Source organism: Salmo trutta, chromosome 21 (genome assembly GCF_901001165.1).
Source record: "Salmo trutta chromosome 21, fSalTru1.1, whole genome shotgun sequence".
NCBI classification, from domain to species: domain Eukaryota; kingdom Metazoa; phylum Chordata; class Actinopteri; order Salmoniformes; family Salmonidae; genus Salmo; species Salmo trutta.
Genome location: NC_042977.1, coordinates 31410697 through 31437782, shown reverse-complemented (window position 1 = coordinate 31437782; position 27086 = coordinate 31410697). Strand labels below are relative to the sequence as shown.

The 27086-nt window shown below is 42.4% G+C and overlaps 1 protein-coding gene across 2 annotated transcripts in view; it reads left to right on the top strand.

Annotated features, from left to right (window-relative positions):
- The first annotated feature begins 6873 nt into the window (after window positions 1–6873).
- The window catches only part of LOC115157164 (voltage-dependent R-type calcium channel subunit alpha-1E-like), a 67960-nt gene continuing 47747 nt past the window's right edge, over window positions 6874–27086 (top strand). The window contains exons 1-4 of one of the 2 annotated variants that reach the window (XM_029705174.1): window positions 6874–7011; window positions 12255–12518; window positions 14551–14656; window positions 20642–20781. In XM_029705174.1, coding sequence (XP_029561034.1) covers window positions 6908–7011; window positions 12255–12518; window positions 14551–14656; window positions 20642–20781 — 614 coding nt within the window. In that variant the 5' untranslated portion in view covers window positions 6874–6907. The remainder of the gene's footprint in view (window positions 7012–12254; window positions 12519–14550; window positions 14657–20641; window positions 20782–27086) is intronic. The other variant, XM_029705173.1, reaches the window with a different exon arrangement.

The window sequence follows — 27086 nt, the reverse complement described above, 5'->3', positions numbered from 1 at the left end:
TGCTGCTGCCTCGGCCACTGCTGGAGCTGTGGCTGGAACTGGAGCTCGAGTTGCTCTCCTCAATCTCATTCTCCCCAGAAGACTCAAAGTCCTCCTCATAGTCAGCCTCAGCGTAAGGGTGAAAGACTCATTCAGTGACCCACAGTAGAACATTACCCATGGCCAATGACTATGTACTACATGTATACTAAAAATAAATAACAAAAGTTACTCCCTTACCTCTTCCTCTTTCTCCTCATCTGAGGACACCTTCTCCTCCTTTTCTTCAGTGTCAGGGCTGGACTGGACCAAATTGCCATCGGAGGCCTTGGAGGGTTCTTGTTCCTCCTGGTAGGCTTGGACAATCCACACGGCCAGAACCTCCTTCTCCAGGCAGAGCACGGCTTCCTCCACGGCATCCAGCTGGCGTTTCCATTCTAGCAGCTTTTCTGCCTGGCAGATGAGACATATCAATTATTTCCCCCACAGATGAACCTGTGAGATTACATAAATCCATATCTGATGACAAAGTGTGTAGTAGGAGTACAGTATTAACTAGACTTAAAGACATCAAAACGGAGTTACTTTGAAACCTTGTTGGCCACCTTACGGCTCCTTCTTCCCAATAACTGAACCTCCTCCTATGGGGACCATACATTACAGTACATGTAGTTAGTTACTTATACACAACCATGGTTATGCTACTAAGTACAGTACATACAAAATAAAAGTGGTGTTACTAAGTACATAATACCATAATGGTGTTACAAAGTACACATAAAATCATAGCAGTGTTGCTAAAGTACCCTAAAACTTAAATTAAACGCTTAATCTCAAATAGCTGCCTGTCCCTTTTAAAACATAGGTAGCATAAACGTAACCACATGTATATGGATTTGCATTGGTATACAGTACCAGTCAAAAGTTTGGACAAACCTACTCATTCCATGGATTTTCTTTATTTTTACTATTTTTTACAATGTATAAAAATATTGAAGACATCAAAACTATGAAATAACACATATGGAATCATGTAGTAAACAAAATAGTGTTAAACAAATCAAAATATATTTAATATTTGACATTGTTCAAAGTAGCCACCCTTTGCCCTTTGGGCTTTTGAGTGGTGCAGCGGTCTAAGTGTCACGTCCTGACCAGTAAAAGGGGTTATTTGTTATTGTAGTTTGGTCAGGGCGTGGCAGGGGTGTTTGTTTTGTGTGGTTCGGGTTTTTTGGTTTATGTTCTACCTACATTTTCTATTTCTATGTGTTTATCTAGTTTTTGTATTTCTATGTTGGGGTTTTGGTAGGACCTCCAATTAGAGACAGCTGGTTGTTGTTGCCTCTAATTGGAGGCCATATTTAGTTGGGGTTTGTTTCACTTGTGTTTGTGGGTGGTTGTTTCCTGTATAGTCTGTGCACTTTATTGGACTGTTTTCGTCGTTTGTTTTGTTTAAGTGTTTTTCTCTTTAATAAATAAGAAGATGAGCACTTTACCCGCTGCATTTTGGTCCACTCCTTACAACGACCGTGACACTAAGGCACTGCATCTCAGTGCAAGAGGCATCACTACAGTCCCTGGTTCGAATCCACGCTGAGTTATAGTCTGTGTCAGAATGGGTAATTGACAATAAATGGGTCTTACATACATCCAAAATCATTGCATTTGGTTCAAAGCAGCTGAACTCCTAGGAGTAACATTGGATGGTCAGTTAACACGGGCAAGTCCCAAGTGGATCAGTGGTCTAAAGCACAGCATCTCAGTACAAGATCCCTGGTTCAAATCCAGGCTCCCAATCATGGCCGATCACATCCGGCCATGATTGGGAGTCCAATAGGGTGGTGCACAATTGGCCCAATGTTGGCCAGGGTAGGCCGTCATTGTAAATAAGAATTTGTTCTTAACTGACTTGCCTAGTTAAATAAAAAAATAATTGATGACAGCTTTGCACACTCTTAGCATTCTCTCAACCAGCTTCAAGAGGTAGTCACCTGGAATGCATTTCAATTAACAGTTGTGCCTTATTAATTTGTGGAATTTCTTTCCTTCTTAATGCGTTTGAGCCAGTCAGTTGTGTAGTGACAAGGTAAGGGTGGTATACAGAAGATAGCCCTATTTGGTAAAAGACCAAGTCAATATCATGGCAAGAACAGCTCAAATAAGCAAAGGGAAACGACAGTCCATCATTGCTTTAAGACATGAAGGTCAGTAAATCTGGAACATAGCAAGAACTTTGAAAGTTTCTTCAAGTGCAGTCGCAAAAACCATCAAGCGCTATGATGAAACTGGCTCTCATGAGGACCGCAACAGGTAAAGAAGACCCAGAGTTACCTCTGCTGCAGAGGATAAGTTAATTCGAGTTACCAGCCTCAGAAATTGCAGCCCAAATAAATGCTTCACATAGTTCAAGTAACAGACATCTCAACATCAACGATTCAGAGGAGTCTGGGTGAATCAGGCCTTCATTGTTGAATTGCTGCAAAGAAACCACTACTAAAGGACACCAATAATAAGAAGAGACTTGCTTGTGCTAAGAAACTGGTGAATTAGACTGGTGAAATCTGTCTTTTGGTCTGATGAGTCCAAATTTGAGATTTTTGGTTCCAACCGCGGTGTCTTTATGAGACGCAGAGTAGGTGAGCGGATGATCTCCACATGTGTGGTTCCCACCGTGAAACATGTCAGATCATGTCTATTGCATATATAAGCCAGTGGGGACAATAGAGTGTAATTAATTAATCAGCACATTTACCATGTGAGGGGTCTCCATTCTGAAATAGATCCACTTGTTTCACCAGCCAGTCAAAGCGACCACCCTGTTCAAAGTTTGAGACAAACTGCTAGTGATACTCTAAAACAGAATGCTACCTTAATGATGTAATAATACAGTGCATGGTACATGTAATAAGGAACACTGAGGATGAAGTAATCCATATTAACATTCTTCGAGAGCAGTCAATGTGGTCAAATGTGTGATGTGTGTTAATTCACGTGTATGAAACTTATTTTTAACTTTTTCATATAACTATAACTTAAAATCAAATATTCAGTGTTACTTTCCTTGGGACTCTTTTATTTCAAAATAAAAGTTGATAAAGCTGAAGATGAAACAAATTGAGCAGTCCATCTCCATCTCTGACTGACATTGAGTAAATTGTTCTATAAATGTAAGACTAGGCCACCAACTAGTGTAAAATGTATGATATACTGTAGTTTTACTTCACCATAGTTTCAAATAGCCTTTGGCCCTTTCAACAATTGCATTGATATTTATAGTGTAATGTTCATATTCAGTACCTTAGGCCTACAGCAGTTTTGACTCAAGTTATAATTGATGGGTTAACTTCCAATCCAGAAGGATGTCTAAGCCATTCATTGCATGAGGCTTCAACAAAAAAAAGGCTTTACCAAATAAATTAAATCAGGTGTGACATCAGGCATTTTCAATGGTACATGGTTCACAATAAACATGAATTAAGATGATCAATTAATACATGTTAGCAACATACTAGTTTCTATAGAACATGGGCATACTGTACTTGATCTAACACTGACTGATTCCCTGCACAGAGTAATGATTATTGGGATGATTTCCATGCATAACCAACCCCTTTCCCTCCCTTCCTTCTCCAGGCAGCCTGTGTAGCCTACATTAATCTCAGCTAGACTCCTTGGCTCCCAGCCTCTCTCCTGGATTTAGCTGCACAGCACTAATCATCATCACTCAAGGAATTCACGCGAATTCGTTTTTAATCATAATCTCAGACAATTTGAGGAATAAGAGGAGAATAAGACGAATTTCGTGTCATTTTGATGGCAGGTGCCCTGGTAACTGATAGTATGAAGCAGGGGACGTCACTTCAAGGTAAATGTTGTTTTTACAGATGAATATTTTACAGATGAGTTAATTGGTGTTTTCCCCAACGATCCATTACAGTATTCCCTAGAGCCCATAGTAACATGTTTCTAGTCGTTTATTTGGTGCTCTGATTATACTGTAATGCGCTTAATTGTTTGTTGTCGTTAATATGCTGTCTTCGTGAAAACATCCTATTATTTCACATGTACCTGTTGGAAGCTCGGTTTTTATTATCTTTTATTTCATCGATTCGCCGGCGACCCATGTTTCACACGCACAAATTAGTCGAAAGGGAGTATAACTTGGCAGATCTTGTTGCAAACAATTCCAGTACGCATTAAGTGTTGCGCAAGATAACAACCATAGACATATTTGCAAATGAAAAAGGACACAGAATCTCAATGGAGTGGTTAACTTTATAATGAAGATTGAAAAGCATGTGAACGTTCTGATATTATATTATATATCAAGGATTTTATTATGCGTTAGGCTGTGTTTTATTCATTCGCAGCTACAAATGTAATAACAGTATAAACAAAAAAGAAACAAGGAAATAACAGTTAGCTAGCTGAAGGAAAACCTATATTCTATTCTAGCTACCCCATGCCCTTACAGTTTTTGCGAAGGGAGATACTCATGGCCTATGCGGTCCTAATAAGTTGTTTTGTTATTGGATGTCATTGATGTATTGTTGACTACTATGACACATTTCATATGGCAGAATTAAAAGTCATACTAATGGCGAGCTCATCTATATCTTCAACGTAATTAAAGTCCAGACTGATATGATTTACATCATGTTGGTTCAAGTGTGTTGCTTATATGATGCTATGTACTATGAGGCCAAGGTCCAGTTTCAGTTATGGCAACACACAAAGCACAATAGAATACAATACATTGGTCTTTCTCAGTGTTCTGCCTGTCGCTGGCTGTCCCTCTGCTGTAGCCTAGGTTAGGGCAGATGCAGCTCTGCAGTCATGTCTCCTGTGGCTGTACAGGTCTGAAGAGCTGCTGAGTGACTCACTCTCTCTCCTCTCTCTGTGCCTCAGCTCTCCCACACTCCAGAATGCTCCTTTCAGCTTCTGCTCAGTGGAAACGGCCTTGTCTCTTCTCTGTCTCAGATAGTGTCGCAGCTAACCGCTGTTCTGTTCTGCCATTGCTAACATACAGTACTTTAATAGCCCCATAGAACAACAGAGTGAGGAAAGCAGCCAGGGTTCTCATGTGGGGTCCATTGGAGCAATGGGTTTGATAGTGATGTGATGAACCCCTGGCATTTACGTTATCGTCCAATTATGTGGTCATATTCAGGGCATTTTAATATAGTGCAATGGGTAGATTTGTTCATGTAATCAAATTGCAATCAGGAAAGGTGAGGTTAGAGAGGATCAGGTCATTACTTTACTCAATATAAATAAATGTTGTCCTGTTTGTACTTTGTAACTAAGGCATTCAGTTTTCAGCATCCCCATTTTGGAGATTGTATTGTGTTTCCAAGAAACAAAAGTCTAAAGAGAAAGCTTGGTTTTCCATCTATCATTCTCCCTATTTCCCGCTGTAAGTGCTTGGTTCGTTTGGTACATATGAGTTATTAGTGGTTCACTTCACGCAAACAGCTGTTAAAGCTAAAAGAAAATGGCACTGCATCAGGGGAGGTCACTTTGCTTTTCTTTTCATCCATTTGTGTGAAATGGCAAGGTACACCCAATTACTCAGCAGTGAAATATCAATAGAGCCGTACGCCTTCACAAGGACCAGACGTTTAACCCCTTTTATTTGGCAACATCACCATCACTAAAAGGAACGGACCTACGGTCAGATAAAGGTGACTCTGGTATGTGCCTACATAAGACGGAAGGTTAAAGGTTAAAAGAGAGAACCTTGAGGCAGGTGGACTTACTGCCTGAGAGAAACAAATCTGTTTTCAAAGACTGTAGTCTGCACAAGATAAGACTGAACAGTGGATTTTTCAGCTTGTTATTAGCTTCAGGTTATCCGATTGAGTTACAGAAAACACATCTCTTTTCTAGGACTTGGCACAGAAAAATATTATCAGTATACATATTTGCAACTCATCGGTAGCTGCAGTCAAATTACAAAATTACCCTCTAGTGGCCTCATGGGTGGAATGTTATTAATATGTTTCATATTTCATAATTAATAAATATTAAAAATAGAAAATCATGCAGAAAATCCGGTGTTTCTATGTTAAACGATTTTGTTATATTTAAGTCTTCTGTGATGTATATAAAGTATAATGTTGGGATGCAAACTCAAAATGTAATACATTAAAACTCCATATCTGACATGGTACAGGTGTCTTCTTTGTTTTAAGCCCATAACCATGTGTGTGAGGTGTAGACTTTTGTTTCAAAGTACATTTGTTTAAGACTACCAAGAAATACTCTGTGATCCTGATTTAGACCACTGCAGTAAAAGGTTAGATGGAATCCGCAGTAGGGAGAAACAGTGCCACTGACTGCCCCACCACCATTGTTATTGTTTTTGTTGTTGAGCTGAGCAACAGTACATATTGTGCTCTTCTATGGCGCGTGCATTGATGTTAGAGGAAGAAAAATTGTGTTTGTTGTTTGCAATAAATTCTATGCTGTTGTAATCACAAATGGAAGTGGCTGTTTCACCATTAGCGATTTCAGATTGAATCTATTCTCTCTCTCTATTTATCTTTCCCTAGCACTATGTTGATCCCAGCAGCCCTCCTATCCAGAGATGCTCACCAGCTCAGACAAATCTCTATCTCTGATGCCCGACCACTGTGCCCCAGCGGGTTTGGCTTCCGTGCCCAAAGGCAGCACATCCAGTAGGGGTATGCACGGCACTCGCTCCTCCCTCTCTCTCCCTGAGCCCGAGCCGTGGCGCCGGACCCCCAGCCCAGGCACCACCCGTCTAGGGGGCCTTGTCCAGGAGTCCCGCTCCTGCTCCTTGCAGGTTCCCCACTCCGGCCTGGAGACCCTGGATCTACCCCCGCGGGCGGCCAGCTTCGACATCCCTTACAGGGTGGAAGAGGCAGGGTCGGACACAGGCTCAGGGTCTGTGAGCCCCTGTAGTATGCAGAGGAGACGAGGTGGCATCGTGGATCAGAGGGATGTGATCAGGGCCCACGAGTCGCACAAGATGCAGAGCACACCACAGGCCCGCAGGAAAGACTGGGAGTAAGTACACAGGATGGAGGGGGGAGGGGTTCTCTCTTCACATCTCTGTCCTGTGTCAAGATGAAAAGAAGCAGGGGGAAATAAATGTACAGAATGTATCCAGGAATAGAATGTATACAATAATTTATAGGAATGCACAGAACAATCAGCCTACACTACGTTGGTTGAAGTGTTGCAGATTCTCATGTAATGCTGTGATAACAAGACAGAATTGCCAAAGTGGTCAATGGTCAATGTGCTCACGTCATCTGGCTGCAAGTTTATTGGGCTGTACAGTGTCCCTTCAGACCTTACAGTGCCCTGTCTGACTGGCTGTACAAATCTCTAGGTTGAATCTGATGCTGTGTTACCATATTATTGGTGGTTGGGTTCTATCTACTGTATGCGTTGCTTGCTTGTGGAACTTTGATCTCTGGAGCTCTGATTACCTCCTTAGCATCACTCAACTGTGGAGTGTCACTCCATCCCGGTAACCCCACCCCCTCTCTCCCCCCACATCCCCCAGCACATCTTCTTTATCATACAGTACATACAGCACATTCTGGTATATACTGTGTTCTCTGGTTGTAATTCTCTCTTTGTCTCTGTCTCTCTAATGCTTTCTCTCTCTCTCTCTCTCTAATGCTTTCTCTCTCTCTCATGCTTCCTCTCAATTTCTCTCATTCTCTCTCATTCTCTCTTTTCCACGCTCTCTCTCTCACTCTGTCATACACACTTACGTAATTACTCTTTTGTATCCCTACTACACTCGCACACTCTCTCTCGCTTCGCATCCCCCCACCGCCCCCTCACTCATTCATCATATACAGCCAAACATAATTGGGAGACTTGTTTATTTCTGGTTGCAACCCAATGTTCCAATGTGCAACATTCAACGCAATGGGTCAACTTAGTCTTGCACTATGGTATCTATCAGGTTTGGAATCATTTTGAAAAATCAGTCTGGGAATCACTGGGAATTCAACTCAACAACAGTTTTTACATGTCAAAATTCTATTCACTTTTGAACTCATACAGTTATTCCCACACATTCCCCCTGAATCCCACCTCGCAGTAGAATGTCTGGCAGAAAGGCTGGGCAGTAGGGTTTATCTTAGTGTAGTGTGCATATCTGACCATTAGAGGATGCCACAGAATCAAACAAAGCATACTGTGGAAAATTAAATAGATAGTGGCGATGATATTGGAAAGAGAAGTTCTTGTTCTTCCCAGATGTACTTAAAAGAGTTTGGGTATTTGCTAAATATGAATGGTGGCTGTTGTAAATATTCACAATTAACATCCAAAGAGCAGTAGAGATGATTAGGCTATACAAGTAGTGTATGACTGTTTTCAATAAACTTTGAAGTAATTCAAAGTATCTTACAAAAGGCAACAAATCATTTTAATGAAATACGAGTGTGGGTCTGAAGATGATACGTTTTTGAAGTGACATCTATTATCTATACTGTACAGGATAAGGATTACTTATCATTATCAGAATGCAACTTTGATGGAGAGGATGGGGTGTGGTGTACAGTTAGGTTATTAATAATGTCTGTTTATATAAGCTTCAGTTATTGGTAGGACCAGATCGACATAACTCAGGAATAGAGAGTGTCTGTTGCTAGGTAACGGAGATAAAGAAAAACGCTAAAGCCACTCCAATCAGCGTTGGTCGGGGTGAAATCCTCTGTCGACAATTACATAAACGCTCTTCTGAGTTCTGCCGATAAGTACACCCATTAATGTTTTAACTCGTGGTGCATGTCAGCTGCATACATTTCTCCCCCTTCCAAAGGAATATGTTTCAAAAGGATTGTGCCTATTTATTACAATGTCCTCCTCCTGAGTGTTGTGAAGAGATAAATACATCATGAGTTTTTCCTCCATGTCTAGAGACACAAGAGATGGCACCGGAAATGCTCTTCTCCTCTTTGTATCTCAAATACAGAAAGTCCTTCTGAAACACATAATAGTGGAGATGTAGTGCAGATTTGGACCACACATACTATATCCCGTTACCCCACCAGTACAGACTGTAGGTCATTCTGTTGTTCCTGATGATGTCAACCATGCTAACCCTTCTGATGCTTTGTATTATGAAGTGACATCTGAAGGCATGAGGATGAGGATGATGATGATGAGCTGAACTAATGATGAATGCATGATTAAGCTATCAATACTGGGTAGTAATCACTTCCAACTGGACTCAATCTGGAAACAAACCATGTGAATCAATGTGTTTCTTTATGCAACTTTGATGGTTAGATATTGGAATAGGAATGTTGTTGAATTCAACCGTATATATCCTATTAAATTACTAGATGGGATATTTCATAAACCTTCAAAGTTCCAGAATGGGCTGAAAATGGCAGCTATATTGGTCAGGGAGGAATCCAAACCAATCTGATTGGAATGAATGGCAGTAGAGGTATAATCCTTATTTTACTTATGCAGGAAAATAAAAGTAAGATGTGATATATCAGACATTGTCTAATATAATTATTGCCAACCTAAAATATTGTTATATAATTTTCTGTAAAATTGCCTCTAAAATATATGTGAACAGACCATAATTGTCTTAATGTTTGTTTTCTTGGAAAAATGTGAGCGCTATTATATGATACAATATCAGTACTTGTTGCATTTACAACTTGTCTAAGTTCTATCATCAGCTGATTTCAGACAGTGTTTGGCTGTGGATTGACTGCATTGTTTGAATGGAATGTTGGCATATTGGCAGTTAATTAAAACATTTATGGAATCATTCCTCTAAGACTGTCTGGCTAGCTAGCTAACAAACATACAGTGCAGATACATTCTTCAAATTCATTACTTTGCACAATAATCTTATCACAGCACTGGCAAACCATGGTTTACCAACTCCCTGACCAAAATGGCTGACCTTTATCCCATCATAAGAAGGTTAATGTCCATTCTAGTATTCTAATTCTATGCTTTCAACATATGAGCAGCGCTCATAGTCGTTCATTTAACTTATTTTACCAGAGTGAAATATTATTTGAAGGCGGTATTGGCCCCTCCGTTTATCTAGAGGGACTGAAACCTTGACATGGTTTGCCAGAAGCTGAGTTGCCCTGGGGGAGAAACCGATTTCTGTAGGAAGTGGTTGCTCTATTGTGCAACATGGCTTTTGTTGGCTAAATGAAAAGAACATAGCAGAAATTCAAGAGAGCTGTGTCGCTATGGAAACAACTGCTAAGAGAGAGGAAAAACGAATTTCATGTTCATAGAAATGGACAAATATTTTAGGCCCACCTCTTAGGGTCTTTTCTGGTGCTTTATGTAATGGATGTTTAAAAAATATCTACATATCACTTTATGTACTGTAGTACTATTGTCTCTCTCTTTCTATTTTCTATTTCTCTCCTTCTAAAGTATCTACACATATACCCATATGGATAGAGGGAGGGATGGGGGATGTGGGGTTGGGATGAAGTGGTGGTCATTTTTAAGATCCATTACCACATCTCCCTCCGTCCCCATTGGGAAGGGAAGAACAGTGGCAGATGGAACGAGAGAGCCCCGTGTTGCCAAATTAGGTCTCCATCACACTCTGAATTAGTGTGAAAGCCCCTGCTTTCTTCTCCTCTCTCTCCCACATAAAGAGGGGCAGCTCCTCAAGATCTATTTCATGATCTATTTTTATTTCAGACATTATATTCCAATATTAGCTCAATGACCTGGATTGGTTAAATATTTTTTATATTATCCTACAAGTCTGTCTTCATTAATAAACATACTGTATCTCAATGATCTCACTGTGTAGCTTAAAGCTAATACGTAACATTTAAGGTGGACACATGGAAATCTGTTCCTTAACACCAGAGGAAACCAGACTTCTTTGTGTGATAAGGTTTACCTTTCAATTGGGGAGGCTTTCAGCAGTTTTCTTGGTTCCAATAAGTTCTCTTTGTCTCAAGTCTTTGTTTTAGTGTTATGATGGTGGCTCTACAGAAACACAGGCTATGCTGATAGTGTGTTCATTAATGCAAGGACTGTGACCTAGTGGTACCAATGACACAGGTCATGCTTTGCAAGACATGTTTGTTTAAATGCATTGCAGAGAAAGGGGCCTATTTGTGTGGGCAGATTGTTTGTCACCTTATTTTCTAGCTGTATTTTACTATAACATAATGCTAACACTTAGGATCACTAATGTGTTCCTTTACTTTCAAAGGTGATTTTACCCCCACCCCTCTAACCCCACCCCCTTAGGAATTCTGGTTCTTGTTTTAAATGTAGAACTTACAAGGGCATGTGAATTGTGTGGATAATGGAGATAGAATGCATAGATAGTTTCCATATGTATTTTTGGAAACTGCCAATTCTGACAAAATGTCAGTGTTCATCCTTGAACACTGAAATATATATTGCCATGGAAACGGAAATATGATTTTTCTGTCTCATGACAATTCTCATTCAGATGTACATACAGTATGTTGAAAATTGCCATGCTACTGAAAGACGTGGGAGGGGTTGCGCAAGTGTGCGGGAGCCCGCGCTCACTCTGCTTCGTGGTCATTTGGAGGCAGGTAAACACATTGAAAGATAATCGTTCGCGGATCAAACCAGTATTCTAGCGCCAAAAGGTTCTCTCTGCAGAAACAATTACGTGTATCATTGTTAAACGGATAAAATAATTCGAAAATGTTTTAGAGATACAAATTGGTCCCTTCGGAAAGTTACCAAAATCTATTTTGACAGGATGAGAGGAGATGCGTAAAGTTTTTGGAGACGAGGATACATGTCCCGTGGACTCCATTGTCTAACGAAGATCAACTGGGTTTAGGCTAAATATGCATTCTATAGTGTACGTTACTGAATTTATATGTTTTTAGAAAGTTTTAAGTGAAAAGTCGGTGAATGTTGTTCCTGTTCCGAGTTTATCCAGTGATTCGCTTATGTTGAAACTTGCCTGGAGCGTGACTAACCATCACCGTTCACTCGCCCGGACAGATGGGGTGATCTAGATGGAAATATTTTACAACCCGTGTAATCGAATCGTTATACATTATTAGTATGAAAACTCAACAGGAAATGTACCTTTTGTAGTTCACTTCAGTATGGAATGACATTGCATGTAACTTTTGTTTGGGGGGGGGGGGGCTCTTTGCGCCTCATCAGGTCGGCTGTCAATGGATATTTTATTACTCTACCAACAAATTTGCTTTTTAATTTGTTTTGATATCCAAGGCAACAGCATATAGCAAGTTTTATCCTGGTTTTTCCCTCCATAGAATGGCTCGGTTTGGAGATGAGGTTCAGATGACGATGGATTCCCGAGACTCCGGGGACCCGGAGCGCGGGGAGGACGGCGGGGACACGGCTTCAGGGACAGGGTCAGGGACGCTAAAACAAACCAAAGCGGCGAGGGCGCGCACCATGGCTCTCTACAACCCTATACCCCACCGGCAGAACTGCCTCACTGTCAACAGGTCGCTCTTCATATTCGCCGAGGACAATTTAATTCGGAAAACCGCCAAGAGGATCATAGAATGGCCATATCCTTCCTTATACTATACATACTCACTCACACGTTATGCCTACCTGAATATCACAGCACTCAAGATTTGTTTTGTGTTGTCCGTCCGTTGTCAAACAGTATTGCTAACTGCTACTTTGACTGTGGTGCATATCAGCACAATGGACAGCGCCCATACTTATCTATATTATAATGGTTGTCCTCAGTCCTCAATTTTAATTGAGTTCTTTAGATTTGATTGGACTGTTATAGTAGGCCTTCAGTTTGTTCTTCTTTTTTATTTTCTTCATTTTTTGAGGTACATTTGTCTATTAGTCAGTCTATTAGTCAGAAATACACATGTTTTTGTTGTTGCCTTTTTCTATGCTAAATCTATCATTATCCACCAAAGACCACAGAGACTGCTGAGTTTTGTCATGCTTATACATACGGTATAATGCTTCTACTAATAAGTTATTGTGCTTTACAGATAATGCATTGATTCCATAATGCAATACACTGCTCTTTTGAGATGTATCATCATACGTTGTGCCACTCTACTGCTTCCTGTTATTTAACCACCATCCCAGTTGTTGTGTGGGTGTACAACCAGAGTGGTCAAGACAAGCTGAACACAGATGGTTGGAGGTATTTTTTTTATATTTTATAAATATCATTTTTTTACCTTTATTTTGACAGGTAGTCATGCTGAGTGTGAGTGTGAATGTGAGACTGTCAGTGTTCAGGACCAGATAGTCTTTCGTTTTCTGCACTTGATTGAGCTTGTGTGAGGCAATGGAACTAATAGAAAAGTCCCAAAAGTGCAAGTCACCTGGCACTTCCAGGCAGGTTCAATCAAACCTATTTTAAAGAAAACAATACTTTTTGAACACAGGTCTAGTTGTTGGTGGTGAATATTCATTCACGTGGCTGTGAATGACTAATGGGAGTCAAGGCTCTGGAGAGTATTATTTTGTTGAGGAGTATTATTTTGTTGAGGAGTATTATTTTGTTGAGGAGTATTATTTTCTTATTGAGACTGGCTATTTGTAACTAGTTTGAGTCGTGCCGACATGATGTAGACTCATCAATGTGATTCACAGTAGCTCCCAGAGGCCCCCGCCACAGCCCTCCTCAGTGAGTTAATGACACCATTTTCACTCAAGGCTAGAAATTAATAATGAAGGAGAAAGTGTCTCATGTGGCGCCTCTTACGATAGCCAAGACAAACACAGTCTCTCATGCACACACGGCTGCACACACACACACACACACACACACACACACACACACACACACACACACACACACACACACACACACACACACACACACGGCTGCACACACACACACGGCTGCACACACACACACTGCTGCACACACACACACACACACACACACACACACACACACACACACACACACACACGGCTGCACACACACACACACACACTCACACACACACACGGCTGCACACACACACACACACACGGCTGCACACACACGCACACACACACGGCTGCACACACACACACACACACACACACACACACACACACACACGGCTGCACACACACACGGCTGCACACACACACACACACATTAACAGAGTGATGCAGCAGCAAAGCTGTGGGTATCACAGTTTACATACAACAGGTCCCTCGAAGTGTTGCCCTGTGGGAAAGAGGCTCTCAGGCCAAAGTGACTTTTGAGCACACTCAGATAAATGTTACTGTAAAAGGTTGTTGCCATGGATACTACATTAGCTCTGACTGCTTTGATGCCAGTCTCTATTTGAACCATTCCATTGTCCATCCATCCGTCATCTAATAATCCATCCATACAATTCTAATTTAACTGTAACTACCAACATCCACAGCCATAACCTGAGTATAGCAAACATTAGGGACACCTTCCTAATATTGAGTTGCAATGTTTTGTATACTCAGTGTATATATAATAGTTTCCATTCCAATATAATCAGCATTGTCATTATCATTGGTTTGTCACGATTGTGTTGAACAGTATATAATCATGTAAAAAAGCCCTGTCCTTAACCTTGTGGCCCTTACACCGTTTGAGTGGGTGATCCTGGCAACCATCACGGCCAACTGCATCGTCCTGGCCCTGGAGCAACATCTTCCTGGGGAGGACAAGACCCCCATGGCCAAAAGACTGGTGAGACTACAGGCCTTGATCGGTTAATATTAGGCATTTAGGCTGCATCTCAAATGGTACCCTATTCACTATATAGTGTTGTAACTTAAATGTGTTACAGCGTTTACAGTTTATTCATAGCCAGACAGAATTATTTATTATTACAGTTTACAAGTGAAGTCTATGTATTTTATTGCAATACATGTGACAAAACTATTTACACCTTTCTGTTGTATTGGTTGAAAACTGCAAGTACCAAAATGTCTTGAGACAGTAAGTGAGAACAAGATGTTTTGTACAGTCTACAGTGGTAAAATGTAACGTGAACGATTCAATTCACTCAAAGAACCTTTCATCGCATAACTAAAAAGTTACAGTTGAAGTTGCAAGTTTACATACACTTATGTTGGAGTCATTATTGTTTTTCAACCACTCCACAAATTTCTTGTTAACAAACTACAGTTTTGACAAGTCGGTTAGGACAATTACTTTGTGCATGACACAAGTCATTTTTCCAACAATTGTTTACAGACAGATTATTTCACTGATAATTCACTGTATCACAATTCCAGTGGGTCAGTTTACATACACTAGGTTGACTGTGCCTTTAAACAGCTTGGAAAATTCCAGAAAATGATGTAATGGCTTTAGAAGCTTCTGATAGGCTAATTGACATAATTTGAGTCAATTGGAGGTGTACCTGTGGATGTATTTCAAGGCCTACCTTCAAACTCAATGCCTCTTTGCTTGACATCATGGGAAAATGAAAAGAAATCAGCCAAGACCTCAGAAAAAAAATTGTAGACCTCCACAAGTCTGGTTCATCCTTGGGAGCAATTTCCAAATGCCTGAAGGTACCACGTTCATCTGTACAAACAATAGTACGCAAGTATAAACACCATGGGACCACGCAGCCGTCATACCGCTCAGGGAGGAGACGCATTCTGTCTCCTAGAGATGAACGTGCTTTAGTGCGAAAAGTGCAAATCAGTCACAGAACAACAGCAAAGGACCTTGTGAAGATGCTGGAGGAAACAGGTACAAAAGTATCAATATCCACAGTAAAACGAGTCCTATATCGACATAACCTGAAAGGCCGCTCAGCAAGGAAGAAGCCACTGCTCCAAAACCGCCATAAAAAAGCCAGACTACGGTTTGCAACTGCACATGGGGACAAAGATCGTACTTTTTGGAGAAATGTCCACTGGTTGATGAAAGAAAAATATAACTCTTTGGCCATAATAACCATCGTTATGTTTGGAGGAAAAAGGCGGAGGCTTGCAAGCCGAAGAACACCATCCCAACCGTGATGCACGGGGTGGCAGCATCATGTTGTGGGGGTGCTTTGATGCAGGAGGGACTGGTGCACTTCACAAAATAGATGGCATCAGGTAAATGATGTGGCATATTGAAGCAACATTTCAAGACATCAGTCAGGAAGTTAAAGCTTGGTCGCAAATGGGTCTTCCAAATGGACAATGACCCCAAGCATACAGTCGTGGCCAAAAGTTTTGAGAATGACACAAATTAATTTATTAATTTATTAATTTTCACAAAGTCTGCTGCCTCAGTTTGTATGGTGGCAATTTGCATATACTCCAGAATGTTATGAAGAGTGATCAGATGAATTACAATTAATTGCAAAGTCCCTCTTTGCCATGCAAATTAACTGAATCCCCCAAAAACATTTCCACTGCATTTCAGCCCTGCCACAAAAGGACCAGCTGACATCATGTCAGTGATTCTCTCGTTAACACAGGTGTGAGTGTTGACGAGGACAAGGCTGGAGATCACTCTGTCATGCTGATTGAGTTCGAATAACAGACTGGAAACTTCAAAAGGAGGGTGGTGCTTGGAATCATTGTTCTTCCTCTGTCAGTCATGGTTACTTGCAAGGAAACACGTGCCATCATCATTGCTTTGCACAAAAAGGGCTTCACAGGCAAGGATATTGCTGCCAGTAAGATTGCACCTAAATCAACCATTTATAGGATCATCAAGAACTTCAAGGAGAGCGGTTCAATTGTTGTGAAGAAGGACCGTCTCCTAAAGTTGATTCAGCTGCAGGATCAGGCCACCACCAGTACAGAGCTTGCTCGGGAATGGCAGGAAGCAGGTGTGAGTGCATCTGCACGCACAGTGAGGCAAAGACTTTTGGAGGATGGCCTGGTGTCGAGAAGGGCAGCAAAGAAACCACTTCTCTCCAGGAAAAACATCGGGGACAGACTGATATTCTGCAAAAGGTACAGGGATTGGACTGCTGAGCACTGGGGTAAAGTCATTTTCTCTGATGAATCCCCTTTCCGGTTGTTTGGTGCGTACGGAAAAAAGCTTGTCCGGAGAAGACAAGGTGAGCGCTACCATCAGTCCTGTGTCATGCCAACAGTAAAGCATCCTGAGACCATTCATGTGTGGGGTTGCTTCTCAGCCAAGGGAGTGGGCTCACTCACAATTTTGCCTAAGAACACAGCCATGAATAAGGAATGGTACCAACACATCCCCCGAGAGCAACTTCTCCCAACCATCCAGGAACAGTTTGCTGACGAACAATGCCTTTTCCAGCATGATGGAGTACCTTGCCATAAGGCAAAAGTGATAACTAAGTGGCTCGGGGAACAAAACATTGATATTTAGGGTCCATGGCCAGGAAACTCCCCAGACCTTAATCCCATTGAGAACTTGTGGTCAATCCTCAAGAGGCGGGTGGACAAACAAAAACCCACAAATTCTGATGAACTCCAAGCATTGATTATGCAAGAATGGGCTGCCATCAGTCAGGATGTGGCCCAGAAGTTAATTGACAGCCTGCCAGGGCGGATTGCAGAGGTCTTTAAAAATAAGGATCAACACTGCAAATATTGACTCTTTGCATCAACTTCATGTGATTGTCAATGAAAGCCTTTGACACTTATGAAATGCTTGTAATTATACTTTAGTATTCCATAGTAACATCTGACAAAAATATCGAAAGACACTGAAGCAGCAAACTTTGTGAAAATTAATATTTGTGTCATTCTCAAAAATCTTGGCCACGACTGTACTTCCAAATTTGTGGCAAAATGGCATAAGGATAACAAAGTCAAGATATTAGAGTGGCCATCACAAAGCCCTGACCTCAATCCTACAGAAAATGTGTGGGCAGAACTGAAAAAGCGTGTGCCAGCAGGGAGGCCTACAAACCTGACTCAGTTACACCAGCTCTGTCAGGAGGAATGGGCCAAAATTCACCCAACTTATTGTGGGAAGCTTGTTGAAGGCTACCCGAAACGTTTGACCCAAGTTAAACAATTTAAAGGCAATGCTACTAAATACTAATTGAGTGTATGTAAACTTCTGACCCACTGGGAATGTGATGAAAGAAATAAAAGCTGTAATAAATCATTCTCTCTACTATTATTCTGACATTTCACATTCTTAAAATAAAGTGGTGATCCTAACTGACCTAAGACAGGGAATTTTTACTTGGATCAAATGTCAGGAATTGTGAAAAACTGAGTTTAAATGTATTTGGCTAAGGTGTATATAAACCTCTGACTTCAACTGTAAGTAGTGCACTATATTGGGAATAGGGTGCCATTTGGGATGCACATTACTTTACAGTAAGCAATATACGTAGCAGCCCATTTCCAGGTTAACAAGTCTAATTGCCATTCGGACCTATGGCTTCTGGGTTTTTTAGGTTTGGCTGTAATATGCCGCGTTCACGTGCTATCAGAAACTAGGAACCTAACTTACAGGTTTTTTTAATGGCTTTGGTATTTTCACAAGTATGTGGTACATTTTCACAACTCTTAGTACAAAATCTCCAAACTAGTCACACTGTCAGTCTTTCACTCAAAACCTGTCATTTTTGTTTAACAAGGCAAGTCAGTTATGAACAAATTGTTATTTACAATGACGCCCTACCCCGGCCAAACCCGGACGACACTGGGCCAATTGTGCACCGCCCTATGGGACTCCTAATCACGGCCAGATATGATGTAGCCTGGAGGTCGAAACCAGGGACTGTAGTGACGCCTCTTGCACTAAGATGCAGTGCCTTAGACCGCTGTGCCACTCGGGATCCTTTTAGATTGTAAAAATCTCTCACCACACAACCATTGATTGAAAATATCTTTAATGTGAAATTTAATGAGAACATTCGTTTACTCACCAAAACACAACATAATGATCTTTTACATTTAGTACTTTTAACTACCAGTTAATCCAATAGCAAACAATGCAAGATATGTTTCAAATCACCCTTAGAAGTATACATTACAGTAGATTACACAGATTTCACATTAGGCAATACACTTACATTAGCCAACAAAATTGACAGAAAATTGGCCGATGAGGTTCCACCCATGGCGCCGAGTTTTGGCCAGGTTGAAGCCCGCTTCATCAACAAAGATTTACTCGTGATGGTTCACAGCAGGATCAAGCACCAACACCCTCGAAAAATATATTTTGGTGAGTTATTTTTACAGAATAGTTCCAATATGGTATTGCGAGGTAGCATGTGCATCAAATAGTAACAGTAATACAGTATATAGTGCTGTACCAGAACATACTCGGCCTGCAGTTGTTTCATTAGGTCGTTGTTTCTCTCGAAAGGCACCAGGTAAATATGTTTCATAGATACCTGGTGCCTCTTCTAAAGGAGGGCGATTGTTGGTAGGCTGATGGATGCCACATTGGCAAAGGTGTCATTGTTCTCCTCAACGTTCTGCTTTATTTCGGACAGCCATAAGTCAACTCCTGCTGGTCGGTCAGCACACTGCCACGGCCACCACCACGGGGTCTTCTGTCAATTCTGAGGGTAGAACAGAGTATACTGTCAATAGATCATACCTTAAGAATACAAACTTGTTTTGGGAATTTACATGCATTACTATATGTCATTTACTGTACATGTAATGGTAAAGCATAGTGCATATCCTGCAGACTTACCAGTTTTCTTGGCGAAATGTTCTCTTGATCAAATTGACAGTTGATCTTTTCAGATTGGGGTGAACTAATCTGGCAGCCTCTGCCATGGTAAGGCCTCTGTTTACCACATCGTCAACGACGATGGCCATGACTTCATTAGACACAGCAGTTCCCTGCCGTCTGCCTCCCTCTCTCTGATGTCCACCTCTTTGATGTGGCCCATGCCCACCTCTCTGATGGGCCCCTTGTTTACGAGCTCTTTGATTTCTTCCTCCCCCTTTCTGTCTATCCTGCTCCATGTTTACACACACCCTTTTGCATGGTGACCAAGGTGGTTACCACTATGTAAAATCAATTAACAATAACGAGTAGTCATTGTGTGTGGTTATCATGTATCATACATGTAATTTAGATGTTTCTACTTTACAAACAAACACATATTATTTATGTAGTTCTCAAAATCCATATATAATGGACAAACCAGTTTAAAATCTATAGGTTTACCAAACGGTTAAATGATTAAGCATTAACCACAGTTGGATTAAGTGATGGTCAAATGTATTTTAACAATTGAGAAGAGAATCATGTGAAAGTATTGTGACCATTGCATTGGGAAAGGCCCATAAAGGATTACTTTATAGGAAAGGTATTTCTAGATGAAACACTCATTCGTTTTGGTGAAAAAGTTACTGTGGGATGTTGTGTGTTGTACTTCGTCAATTGAAAATGTGCTTAAAGTTTTGAAAAAAAAGTCCTTTTTGATTATCTGTTTTGAGTTTTGTACTAAGAGTTGTGAAATTTTACCACATACTTGTGAAAATAGTACCAAAGCGATAAATAAACTTGTATTTGCGTAGAGCTTCCGATTGGTTGATTCTGATACTTCCCAAGTGGGTAACTCGGGATCATCTTTTTACAACGAGCTAGCAAGTCGGAAATTTCAGAGTTTCCTAGTTCGGACTAGCACTTGAACACTGCATTAAACTACACATTCTCATGGGTGCATACCCTCACAAACATACCTGTGTAAATGTACAATATGGTTTGTGTCCCTCTGATGTTCTAATGCATCCATACTGTATCTTCCCCCTACAGGAGTGTACTGAGCCTTACTTCATTGGGATCTTCTGTTTTGAGTTTGGCATCAAGCTTGTGGCCCTGGGCTTTGTGTTCCATAAAGGCTCCTACCTGAGGAATGGATGGAATATCATGGACTTCATCGTGGTGGTCAGCGGGTGAGTTACAACTAGTGAAATATGGATTGCTATGCATTTATGTGGGACATTTGGACTAGAAGCTCTGGCACACTTACGATGGACAAATATCACTTGTTTATTTTGTGCCAATGTTTTGGCCTCAAGGCCTTAGTCAGAACATTTTCTTGGAGCTCAGCTGGTGAGGGACAGCACGGGCCTCTTATGTCTCCTCTCCGTGACCTCCAAACCTTTGGCCATGTGTCCACAGTGGGTTTTTCCTTGTGGACTCTTTTGCAAACACATCCATATGGATCTTGTCTTCTGCAGTTGGGCAGTTACTATTAATGATTGGTTAGATAGCTGTTCATCATTACAAAAAGGTGCTTATGCATAACAAGGTGAAGTGTGTGCTTCCCCTGCACAGTGTGGCTATGCAGCCAGCAGATAGGTGGGTGGATAAGTGGATTGGCTGTCGTGTCGAAAACCTGTTTAGTTTTGCCCCCCAGGGCCTCTGTGAATTACATGTAAATGTAGTGAGAAAGAGAGAGCGCATAGAGAGAGAGAGCATAGAGAGAGAGAGCATAGAGAGAGAGAAAGCGATTGGGTTCATTTCTGCTTTATGTTTATCTAACACTTTACTTCTTCATAATGCTCTAAGTCAACATTTTTGGCATCCATATTTGGTATTTTCTGTTGTATGTAGGGAAGCAGCATACAGCATACAGTATACAGGGAAGATGACTGTTGGCATGCTGACATCACAGCTCACCCCAACGCCCACGTCTCTCTCTCTCTCCACTTTCTCTCACTGAATGCACTTACATAAAAGGATCTGCATCACGTTGACACACCGTTTAGGACAGACCCAAACTCAACAGCTGTTCTACCACCATTTAGTAAATACCCATCACACCCTGTCTAAAAAACATGGACGAATCTGAAACGGAGCCTCTTGGTGCAAAATATTTCAGTTACTCAATCATAATAATCAGTGGGGGGTCTCGGCAGGTCAGAGAGACCACTCCATATCTGTACTGTCTCTGGATTCAAGTGTTACGAGGACAGACAAACTGTCTGGCGCGGTCACATACTGTAGTGAATAGAGGGGTTTGTGTAGTGCTTCCTTTTGTCTGAGCCAGTAATGAGTCAAAGAGAAAACATCCACGCTGTACTCTTATTGTGTCATGAGTAGTCATCTGTGTGTGTCTGTGTGTGTGTATGAGAGAGAGAGTTTTTAATACGCTATGCCTGTCGGGGCCTCTAGCTCAGGTCAGGACCTGGGTGAATCAGAGCTGTTTCAGTTCCATGCGTCATCCCCTGACAAGTGTCACTATTTCAAATGAGAGATGTGTCATGCTTTTTCCTGCTACTCATTGCTACTCATGTTCAGTATATTGCATGCTGCGCACTGCATATTATTGTGAGTGATAACAGTGGTGGATAAAATACTTAATTGTAATACTTGAGTAAAAGTAAAGATACCTTAATAGAAAAGGACTCAGGTACACGAGCAGTGAAGAGCAATGAGCCAGTAACTGAAAGGTTGGTGGTTTCAGCTCCAGAGCTGACTAAGTGAATAATCTGTCAATGTGCCCTTGAGCAAGGCACTTAACCCTAATTTCTCCTGTAAATCGCTCTGGATTAGATCATCTGCTACAGTGCATTAAGAAAGTATTCAGATCCCTTCCCTTTTTCCACATGTTGTTACGTTACAGCCGTATTCTAAAATGCATTCAATAAAAAACATCCTCATCTACACAATACCCCATAATGACAAAGCGAAAACAGTTTTTAGGACATTTTTGCACATTTATATAAAATATACAAAATTAATACCTTATTTACATAAGTATTCAGACCCTTTGCTATGAGACTCGAAATTGAGCTCAGCCTGTTTCCATTGATAATCCTTGAAATGTTTCTACAACTTGATTGGAGTCCACCTGTGTTAAATTCAGTTGATTGGACATGATTTGGAAAGGCACACTCCTGTCTCTATAAGGTCCCACAGTTGACAGTGCATTTCAGAGCAAAAACCAAGCCATGAGGTTGAAGGAGTTATCCGTAGAGCTCCGAGACAGAATTTCTGCAGCATTGAAGGTCCTCAAGAACAGTGGCCTCCATCATTCTTAAATGGAAGAAGTTTGTAACCACCAAGTCTGTTGCTAGAGCTAGCTGCCCAGCCAAACTGAGCAATTGGGGGAGAAGGGCCTTGGTAAGGGAGGTGACCAAGAACCCGATGGTCACTCTGACAGAGCTCCAGAGTTCTACTGTGGAGACAGCCATCTCTGCAGCACTCCACCAATCATGCCTTTATTCTAGAGTGGCCAGACAGAAGCCACTCCTCAGTAAAATGCACATGACAGCCCACTTGAAGTTTGCCAAATGGTACCTAAAGGTCTCAGACCATGACAAACAAGATTCTCTGGTCTGATGAAACCAAGATTGAACTCTTTGACCTGAATGCCAAGCGTCACGTCTGGAGGAAACCTGGCACCATCCCTACGGTGAAGCAAGATGGTGGCAGCATCATGCTGTGGGGATGTTTTTCAGCGGCGGGGATTGGGAGTCTAGTCAGGATTAAGGGAAAGATGAACGGAGCAAAGTACAGAGAGATCCTTGATGAAAACCTGCTCCAGAGTGCTCAGGACCTCAGACTGGGATGAAGGTTTACCTTCCAACAGGACAACGACCCTAAACACACAAACAAGACAACGCAGGAGTGGCTTCGGGACAAGTCTCTGAATGCCAGACCCCGGACTTGAACCAGATCGAACATCTCTGGAGAGACCTGAAAATAGGTGTGCAGCAACGCTCCCCATCCAACCTGACAGAGCTTGAGAGGATCTGCAGAGAAGAATGAGAGAAACTCCCCAAATACAGGTGTGCCAAGCTTGTAGCGTCATACCCAAGAAGACTCAAGGCTGTAATCGCTGCCAAAGGTGCTTCAACAAAGTACTGAGTAAAGGGTCTGAATACTTATGTAAATGTCGTATTTCAGTTTGAGATTTTTTATACATTTGCTAAAATTTCTAAAAAACTGTTTTTGCTTTGTCATTATGGGGTATTGTGTGTAAATTGATGAGAAACAATGAATTTAATCAATTATGGAATAATGCTGTAACGTAACAAAATGTGGAAAAAGTCAAGCGGTCTGAATACCAGCTCATCGTCCCAAATGCATGCTAAATTACTAAAATATGAAAGTCACCCAGTATAATACTACTTGTGTCACAGAATATGTCGTACTCTTCGGCGAATATGTCGTATTTAAGAGAGAAGGACCAAGGCGCAGCGGGATTGTGGACACTCATGTTTATTAAAGGAAACATGTAAGGCATCCACTTGAACAAAAAAAACAATAAACAGTACTTACAATGGTAACAGTGTGGCAGGCTCAAACCAACGCAGTGCACACAAACAATTCCCCACAACCCCAAAGACAAACACACACACCTATATAGGACTTCCAATCAAAGGCAACTATACACACCTGCCTTCAATTGGAAGTCCCAATCATCAACATTAAACAAACACAAACCACCTGCCACATCCTGACCTAGACTAAGCAATATGCCCTCTGCTGGTCAGGACGTGACAACTTGAGTAGTATAAATTTATATGGTTTTAAATGTATTTAAGTACAGTGGTGGAAAAAGCACTCAATTGTCATACTTGAATAAAATTAAATACTATTCATAAAATTCCTTATAGGAAACCAGACGGTCAGTTGTTAGTTTTACTGTGAAATATGTATCTGGTCAAACACATATTTTTCCCAAGAATTTTTCTCCAAAAGTTCCAAAAGAACTTATGTGACATACTTTCTGGTGGAAGGCATGTTCCCCCTCTCCCCCCCACCCCTCCTCCTCTCCCCTCTCCCCTCCTCCCCTCCCTTCCTCCCCTCCTCTCCCCCTCCCCTCCACCATCTAGGAAGTAAGTCAGACATAAGAGGAACAGCACACATGTCACGGCGGCGGCCGACTGGGAAATGAAACAAGGCCAGTGGGCCAGTAGCTGGAGGCTTTCATTCCGTCTGAAATTAATGAAATTGTTGGAACCTCATCTACAGGGATTCAGAGCTCAATTAAGAATTCTTAATTTTTATGGGGAGAGTGTGTAGAAAAACCCAGATTTGCTGGGATTCTGAACATGTTCAATTACAGTAACTCCCCCGGCAACAAGTTTGGTACTGGTGGATTGGATGTCGTTGATTAGCGTAGACTTGTATGCCAGGTGAATTGTATTGCATATGTCGGTACTCCAATTATGTATTAGTAGAACTGGATAGCTACAGTATATTATGCACTTATACAGTAATATGTATGTTTAGGAGTTTTCTGTTTCATGGATTTGAACATGCAACCCTTTAGTCACTAGTCCGTGTCCCTCCATGTCTCTACCCTCTTTGCCACACTGCATTGTACTACTCACCAATCAATGTAGTACTCATCAATCAATCAATCAATCAGTGGTGCATCATTGAGTCATGTTCTCACGCTCTTTTGCTCCTCACCCCTCTCTCTCTCTACTGTATGTGTCAGACCAGCTCATCGTCCCTGCTCCCCTCACCCCTCTCTCTCTACTGTATGTGTCAGACCAGCTCATCGTCCCTGCTCTCCTGACCCCTCTCTCTCTACTGTATGTGTCAGACCAGCTCATCGTCCCTGCTCCCCTCACCCCTCTCTCTCTACTGTATGTGTCAGACCAGCTCATCGTCCCTGCTCCCCTCACCCCTCTCTCTCTACTGTATGTGTCAGACCAGCTCATCGTCCCTGCTCCCCTCACCCCTCTCTCTCTACTGTATGTGTCAGACCAGCTCATCGTCCCTGCTCCCCTCACCCCTCTGTCTCTACTGTATGTGTCAGACCAGCTCATCGTCCCTGCTCCCCTCACCCCTCTCTCTCTACTGTATGTGTCAGACCAGCTCATCGTCCCTGCTCTCCTCACCCCTCTCTCTCTACTGTATGTGTCAGACCAGCTCATCGTCCCTGCTCCCCTCACCCCTCTCTCTCTACTGTATGTGTCAGACCAGCTCATCGTCCCTGCTCCCCTCACCCCTCTCTCTCTACTGTATGTGTCAGACCAGCTCATCGTCCCTGCTCCTCTCACCCCTCTCTCTCTACTGTATGTGTCAGACCAGCTCATCGTCCCTGCTCTCCTGACCCCTCTCTCTCTACTGTATGTGTCAGACCAGCTCATCGTCCCTGCTCCCCTCACCCCTCTCTCTCTACTGTATGTTTCAGACCAGCTCATCGTCCCTGCTCCTCTCACCCCTCTCTCTCTACTGTATGTGTCAGACCAGCTCATCGTCCCTGCTCCCCTGACCCCTCTCTCTCTACTGTATGTGTCAGACCAGCTCATCGTCCCTGCTCCCCTCACCCCTCTCTCTCTACTGTATGTTTCAGACCAGCTCATCGTCCCTGCTCCCCTCACCCCTCTCTCTCTACTGTATGTGTCAGACCAGCTCATCGTCCCTGCTCCCCTCACCCCTCTCTCTCTACTGTATGTGTCAGACCAGCTCATCGTCCCTGCTCTCCTCACCCCTCTCTCTCTACTGTATGTGTCAGACCAGCTCATCGTCCCTGCTCTCCTCATCCCTCTCTCTCTACTGTATGTGTCAGACCAGCTCATCGTCCCTGCTCCCCTGACCCCTCTCTCTCTACTGTATGTGTCAGACCAGCTCATCGTCCCTGGTCTCCTCACCCCTCTCTCTCTACTGTGTGTCAGACCAGCTCATCGTCCCTGCTCCCCTCACCCCTCTCTCTCTACTGTATGTGTCAGACCAGCTCATCGTCCCTGCTCCCCTCACCCCTCTCTCTCTACTGTATGTGTCAGACCAGCTCATCGTCCCTGCTCGCCTCACCCCTCTCTCTCTACTGTATGTGTCAGACCAGCTCATTGTCCCTGCTCCCCTCACCCCTCTCTCTCTACTGTATGTGTCAGACCAGCTCATCGTCCCTGCTCCCCTCACCCCTCTCTCTCTACTGTGTGTGTCAGACCAGCTAATCGTCCCTGCTCTCCTCACCCCTCTCTTTCTACTGTGTGTCAGACCAGCTCATCGTCCCTGCTCCCCTCACCCCTCTCTCTCTACTGTATGTGTCAGACCAGCTCATCGTCCCTGCTCCCCTCGCCCCTCTCTCTCTACTGTATGTGTCAGACCAGCTCATCGTCCCTGCTCCCCTCACCCCTCTCTCTCTACTGTATGTGTCAGACTAGCTCATCGTCCCTGCTCCCCTCACCCCTCTCTCTCTACTGTATGTGTCAGACCAGCTCATCGTCCCTGCTCCCCTCACCCCTCTCTCTCTACTGTATGTGTCAGACCAGCTCATCGTCCCTGCTCC